Genomic DNA, 7,776 nt, shown 5'->3' on the forward strand with positions numbered 1-7,776 from the left:
GGCACCTAACAACAACAACAATATCTGTTCATGACAAAAACTCTCAGCAAACTAATAATATAAAGCATCTATGAAAAACACAGTAAATGATAAAATATGAAACATTTTACTTCTGAATCTGACACAAGACAAAGATATTGACTCTTACCACTTTTATTCAGCATTATCTTAGATGTTCTGCTATTAGAATAAGTGGAAAAAATGAAATAAATCCATAAGATTTAGAAAGAAAATGCTAAAGCTCTCTTTATTTTTAAATAACATCGTGTGTATGTAGAAACTTCTAAGAAATCCCCCTAAATGGCAAAGAAATAATACATAAAATTAGCAATGTTTCAGCATATAACAGTAATATACAAATCTCAATTGCATTTCTATAAGCTGGCAATAAAAAATAAAAAGCAAAATTAAAAACACCCTTTACATTAACATTGGAACACTCCAAATTCTAATTTAACAAAAGATGTGCAAGATCTGTGCCCTAAGCACTGTACAATAACGTTGAGAAAAAGTTTAGAAAACTTAAATCAAACTGAGACACATACAAAGCAGAGCCTCTCAAGTAAGTCTACATCACACTATTCCTTGACATCTCCTGAGTAAAGCTGCCTGCAGATTCATCCAGCTCAGGAGTGTCCTGCAGGGCTCTCTGGAGAACAATCCTGAGGGTCAGTGGCAGCCGCCGTCGCTGCCTCAGCTGCCCCCGTTGCCTAAAGGAGCCAACAAAAAAGTAAATGATGGGATTGACACTGCTGTTAACACTGCACAGGATAAGTCCAACCCAATCAAGATAACATGTGAACACATTTTTGTGAATCCAGATTAATAGGAACCAATGGATGCCAAAGGGCAGACCGCAGACAAGGAAGACCAACACAGTGAGCACAATAGTTACATAGAGTCTGGTCAGCTGCAACCGCTGGAAGCTGTAGAGGATTCTGTTCAGCAGGACAAGGCTGCACCCAGCAAGAACCAGAAATAAAAATATCAGCCACGCAGTAGTGATGAAATCAAATGTCTGACACCAATTATGCTCAAAGTCTTCAAACAGGAAGCCACAGTAATTCCCTTCTAGCGTGCTCAGCAGCAGAGACAGGACCCAGAGCAGGGCACACATGGTGGCTGATGTGTGCCTTGGACGGTGGCAGCGGAACCAGACAGGGCACAGGATGGACAGGCAGCGTTCGGTGCTTATGATGCTGAGAATGCTCAGGCTTGCAATGTAGAAAAAGCAGAACACAGTGCTGAAAAAATAGGGGATGGCGATGAAAACAGAATGGAAGATGTCAATAAGTTCCTCCAGGGAAAATAAAACTTGGCAGCAGAGGAATAAGAAGTCAGCCACCGCCAGGTTGACGAGGTAGACAGAAAAGATGTTCCTCCGCAGACAGAAGCACAGAAACCAGAGCACAATAGCATTTCCTACCAGCCCACAAAGGCTGATGATGATGATCAGCAAGCTTGGTGTCAGGGTCTGCACATTACACACGTTAGGAGGGGCGCCATCACTTCTATTCATTGTTGTAAAATCAGTCCTTACTGCTGGAATGGTTGTATCCATGCTCAGAAGTTCGCCACTGGTGCCCCTGGGAACACAAACGAAATTTGAGCACGTTTTGATTCATCCTTGGATCTCTTAATCACCCTGTTGTGTGGGAAGGACTGTCCCCATCTTACAGAGGAGGAAAATGGTGACTTGTAAAAACTACGTAATTTATCAAAGGCCTGGGAGTCCTGAAACCTTGATTAAATTCTAGTTATGAAAGATGAAAACTCTGGCTCTTCATGCCTTCTACTAACATGGAGCAATTCTATAACAAAACCTCTCCACATCTTCCTGAGCCAAGTCATACCCTCAGTCATTAAGGAGGCAACAAGAGAAAAAGTCTGACACAAGCTCTGTGGAACAGACAGCACACTGGGTTCAGCATTCCTTCTGTCCTGAGATGGAGATTTCCTCTAAAAAACTGGAAGTTGGAAACTTTTTTCTTCCAGTGACTAAGAATGCCCATCCACCAAAGGGGAGGAAGACCATGCTTAGGAACCTGAGGGGAATGTGATCACTTACTATACAGATGTGAGAAAGGCCAGTTTTCTTGAACTACAAATGGCTCAATATATAATCTTTATGAGGATAGAAGTACCTTTTTCTTGTCCATTGTGTGTTCCTACTGTCTAGTTTCATGTGGGGGGACACAATTGAGCATTTTTAAAATAAAGAAATGAATAAATGGGGAGCCTAATAATAGTGAAGTTTTTGAGTTAATAATTTTAAAATATGAAATTAGTCATTAGAAAACACACAATGTAAGGAGACAAAAAGAATTACATTTATGATTATTCCTTCTGTGTTTGTTTGAATTACTTATGCGTACCCAAGTAACTAATGATGACCACCTTCATGCTCAAACTCTGGAGGGCCATCAAATGGCTTTAATGAGCAGCTAGAAGAATTTAGGGGTAGGGGTAGGGCTAAAATAAATTTCCCTGCATTTTATAGAAGAAAGAGGAAAGTTTGGGAAGAAAGATAAAAAGGTTGCACTGCAGTTGAGTAGGTTAATTGAAGCATGGATATACATGGGGATTTCAAAAAGTTTGTGGAAAAAATCCATTATTTTTCAATTCCATTTACCACAATTTTTGGAAGCCCCATGATTTCTGAGGGATGATTAAGCAATTTGCTAGAACATGTGCAATGTAAACTCACTCAAACTCCCCCCAAGATGATTTTGAGTAGCTTGTTTTGCTGATTAAAGAAAGCATTTATGAAGAGGATTGTTGAGGATGGGGAATTGACAAAGTACTCATTTCTATATTTTGCAGGGATTTGGCTGAAAAGACAAATACTCATGTGAATTTCAACTTGTGAAGGTGGTCTAAATCATATCAGGGTGAATAAGAGCAGGTGACGGAGTGCTTATTAGGTATTATAAATTTTAATTTGTTTCAGAGCCCAATGAGCTAAGAACATTATTACTCTCATTTTCCAGATGAGTAAACTGAAGCATAAGGAGGTTGAGTGATTTACCCTGTGTTCCATGCATACAAGTGGTAGAGTCTGGATGTGAACCCACAGGTCTGAGCCAGTCATTCTCTTAACCAGTCCTGCAGACTCACTGCCAGTGTAGCATGTTCATTACACATGAAAGGGAAAGGAAAAATATGTAAATAATACACAAGTAAAATCCAAAATGTAATATAAAAAAGTGGGAGTCTGTAGTCGAGATTTATTAATCATTAGCAAGAGCAAGGAAGATATAGCAGTCATATAAGGAAAAAAGGATAGATGAGCAGAAGCCGTCTGGAAACAAGCAACTGACTATAGGAGTCCTTTCCTGTCTCTCAGAAGGCTCCAGAGTGGTTTAATAAAATGACACTAAATAAAAGAAGTGCAAACAATCAAAAGGAAAAAAGAAAACACCTTCTAAAAACTGTAGGCGATTCAATGAGAGATTAGCCCAATCAGATGAGCCAGAGAGAGAACTCTCCATGAGGAAGATGTAGGAAGGTGTGATGGAGTCTGCATTTGCCATTACATCACTTTTCCCACGGTCTCTTTACTGTGCTCTAGGTCCCAGGAGGAAATAACTCTGTGCCTCAATGATGGGCTCTCTTCCCCTGTGGCCTTGGATCCCTGGGTAAGTTTAGCCAAAGGGAGACACTGAGAAGAGCTTGAGGGCAAGAGGAGAGGGTTTTGGGAATTCTAAATTTCCTGGCTCTCTTCCTACTAGACTGTACTTAGCAGTGCTGCTGCTACTCTATCTAATGACATAGTAATAGTTCCCTGCTATTACTTGTTTTGGGGGAGCTTTACTGTACTTAATGGTTTCCCTTATCCTTGCCCACACCATGTCCCTTCATTAAATTCTCTTCAGTTACTCCATTACACTAACAGCTGCAGTGATACAAAAGAGAAAAACAAATAAACAAAAAGCAAACCAAGCATTTGAGTATCAGGCAAATTTGTAATACCTGAGGTTGTTAAGAGAAACTGAGTTTGGGGAAGCAATGACTGCATGTCATCCTGCTCCTTAAAGTTAGCAAAATATTTCTCCCTACAGTAGCAGATTTGGATGTTTGGAGACAAAGGGAGGAAGTATGGAGGTAGAACAAAAATAGAACCATTTGCATCCCCCACACTCTAAGCTGCCAGTACCCAGAGATTCTATGAAGGACTACATATCCCTTGTCTCTTCCTAATCGAGGCCTATGACTCCCTGCATACCCTAACCCTACCACAACTTGAAAAAATTGTGAACTTACAGGGAAAAACCAAGTCTGGCTTGGGAGAAAGATGGCTCTTGAGTTCACTCTTACCTTAGCACCGTTCTTCTTTTTGGTGGAGGTGAGTAGAAAAGGATGGGCTTTTCTAACCCTGTCTGGAATATGCTTGCAGGAGCTGGAGTGAAATCTGGTGACCAAGTGAGGCTTATCAAGATGTTGGACAGACCCTGTGACTTCCTGTGCAGGAGCCTACTGGCAAATGAGAATCTGGAGATGTTTGAGGCAAGAAACCTTTCAAGATGATTCTCAGATCTTGACCTGACTTTAATCATGTGTTTCAGCTTCTGTCATCCGGGTCCCCTCCTTGCAAAAAATTACTATCCTGGGTTTTGGGTGATAGCAGCAAAAACCAGGTAGGATATGCTCGGGTGAGAAGGGAGGGGGATCTCACGAAGGAAGCATTTGTAGAACAACTCCAGAGCTCCAGATCTACCATAAGATCCAGGATGTTAGTTTCCCGTACTCACAAGTGAAAAAAATCACTATATTTAGGAAAATACTGTGAGTTAAGAATCTGGAGATGGGACTCCCTCGGTGACTACCCCACCCTGGCAGAGTCTAGAGCCAGTCCAGCTCAGAAAACCACGCTAAAAGCAGTACAGAGGCATTTGCAAAAAAAAAAAAAAATGAGAGAGGCAGGAGACTACACATTTCTCCCTCTTTCCCCTCTTTCTCCCTGTCCCACCTTCATTGTTCAGCCCGGACATTAGGTGGGACAGTTTTCCCATGATACAGCGAGAAGGAGCTTGGCAGCAACTTATGATGTCACCTGTGGAGCCACACACCTAAAAGTTTCCCCAGTGGGACCCTTCCATGGTGGTGCACCATGGAAGTAGGTTCCGACTCCAGACGGCCCTGTGCGGGGTTTCTGGGACTGTGGGTCTGTGTGGGAGCGGAGCACCTCACATTTCTCCCACAGTGTGGCTGGTGGTTTCAAGCTGCTAAGCTTGTGGTTCGGAGCCCCATTCATGGCTGCTGCGCTGCCCAAGCTCCATGTGCAGAACCAATTCAAAATAATCTGTAAAACCCCAGCATAAAAAGACTCAACCATCCTGAGAATTTCACTGTGCACACACAGATACCTAACTGACGTTCAGAGACAAAAATAGTAGACAATCTTTCTTCCATTAATCCCCAATATCTACCTGTGCACCACTACTGTAGTGACTAGATGAGGGGCGTAAGAGTGGACACCCCCAGCCCCCTGCTGGAGGCTTCTAATTGTGCATACACACTGATGGTGTAGCTCAGGACAGTTGTGATTTTTGTCTATGCACTTATATTACTTCTACTTTTGGTTCTTTTGATCACACATCTTTCCTGGAGGTGGGAGCTTTTTCTCCCTATGTTACCCAAGAAGAGACAGATATTGTGGCCATATAGCCAAGCTATAAGCATACCCCATAATATTCCACCACTGAGACAAGAGCCAACAACACCTTCTAAGCATTAAATGTGAAAAGGGAAGCCTATCTCCTGATCATATTCACCAGGAGACACCCAGTAAGCCTAACAACAAAAAACGAACATTCACTTAAGCTTAAAAAAACAAAGAAACAACAAAACACATAACTATCATGATGAACAAAAAGCAACAAATGAGATTGAAACACGTCCAAAACCAGAAGAGAGTAGCTGATGCAAATAATCTGGAGACAGAAAAAAGCATTCTAGAGGAGAAAGAGCAGGTTTTGGATTTGCATGAGAAAGAATTCAGAAGAATGATATGGAAACAAATTCAAATGCTCTGAAAAGGGGTGGATGAAAACAAGGACAAAGTCAGGAAAGTGCTACAGGAGCAATCAAATAAGATTGATACAGTATTGGAAACAATTCAAAACCTGAAAAAAGATGTCCAGATGATCAATAATAAGATATCAGAAATGGACAAAACGCTGAGAGGGGAAATGAGCAGAATAGAAGAGATGAAAGCCAGAACTAGTGAGCTGGAAGACAACTCTCTCAATACTGCTAAGATAGAAGAGCAAGCAGAAAAAAGGATAAAAAATCTGAAGAGAGTCTATGATTCATGCTGGATAATATGAAGAGGAACAACTTAAGAATTATTGGCATTCTGGAACAGGAAGAATCACAGAAGTCCACAGAGGAGATAGTTGAAGAGCTTCTGGAAGAAAATTTCCCTAACATCTTGAAAGATGAGAAAATAAACATTCAAGAAGCTGAACGTAACCCAGGAAGGATAGACCCCAAAAGAAAGTCACCAAGACATATAATAATCAAGCTCTCCAAAACTAAAGACAAGGGAAGAATACTAAAAGTGGCCAGGGAGAAGAGACATGTCACTTATAAAGGCAAGCAAATTAGATTAAACTCTGACTATTCAGAACAAACTATGCAGGCAAGAAGGCAATGGGGAGACATATACAAAGCCCTACAAGAAAAAAAACTGTCAACCAAGAATCGTCTATCTAGAGAAACTATCAATCAAATATGATGGTGCGATCAAGACATTCCATGATAAACAGAATCTGAGAGATTTTATCAAAACCAATCCAGCACTTCAAAACATACTAAAGGTAGTTCTATGGACTGAAAACTAACAAGAACAGACAACAAACAGAGATTGACAGGTGTGGCAACACCACCTGGAACTCAGTCAACAGATAGCAGAGTACAGAACAGAACAAGACTACAACAACAAACTCAAAGGAGCTGGGAGGTCAACTGAAGATCAAAATTATATCAATGTCAAAGAAGGGACAAACGTAGCAACAGAGACCCACGTGGTGAGGATGTCAGATAAATTACAGGATACAATGGATTATCTAAAATGGAAAGAAAAGTTAGTAGACTATAAGGTAACCCCAAAGAAAGTTAATACTTCACAACTTATCATAAAAATGAATTTACAAGCAGAACAAGCAAACATGAAAACTAAAAAGAAACCAACAAGAAATAGCACAAAAAACACAAACCCAACACAAGAAGACATGCAGAACAAAAGATGGATTGAATACATCAGTGAAGAGACAGAGAGTTTCAGAATGGATAAGAAAACAAGACCCGTCAATATGTTGCCTGCAAGAGACACACCTTACACACAAGACAAAAACAGACTAAAAGTTAAAGGATGGGAAAAAATTTAACAAGCTAACTGCAACAATAAGCAAACAGGAGTGACAATACTAATCTCCGACAAAGTAAACTTTAAGATAAAAACCAGCATAAGAGACAAAGGAAGTCACTATCTCATGATCAAAGGGTCAATTGAGCAAGTTGACATAACCATAATAAATATCTACGCTCTCAATGAAAGAGCACAAAGCTACATGAAGCAAACCTTACTGGAATTGAAGAAAGAAATAGATAAATCTACAATTATAGTGGGAGATTTTAACACACCACTCTTGAAAAGGGACAGAACAACCAGAAAGAAATTCGACAAAGTTACAGAGGAACTAAACAACGCAATCAACCAACTTGACCTCATAGATGTATACAGAGCATTCAATCCAACAACAGCACAATATA

At 40.5% G+C, this 7,776-nt stretch overlaps 1 protein-coding gene across 1 annotated transcript; it reads right to left on the reverse strand.

Annotated features, from left to right (window-relative positions):
- Positions 1-568: 568 nt before the first annotated feature.
- Positions 569-1,576, reverse strand: MRGPRX2 (MAS-related GPR, member X2). Its single transcript, XM_006865810.1, has one exon. It carries the CDS (start codon positions 1,559-1,561, stop codon positions 569-571), a length of 993 nt encoding a protein of 330 aa, XP_006865872.1. The 5' UTR covers positions 1,562-1,576.
- Between the last annotated feature and the right edge of the window lie 6,200 nt (positions 1,577-7,776).

The sequence above is a fragment of the Chrysochloris asiatica genome, unplaced genomic scaffold, assembly GCF_000296735.1.
Source record: "Chrysochloris asiatica unplaced genomic scaffold, ChrAsi1.0 scaffold00083, whole genome shotgun sequence".
NCBI classification, from domain to species: domain Eukaryota; kingdom Metazoa; phylum Chordata; class Mammalia; order Afrosoricida; family Chrysochloridae; genus Chrysochloris; species Chrysochloris asiatica.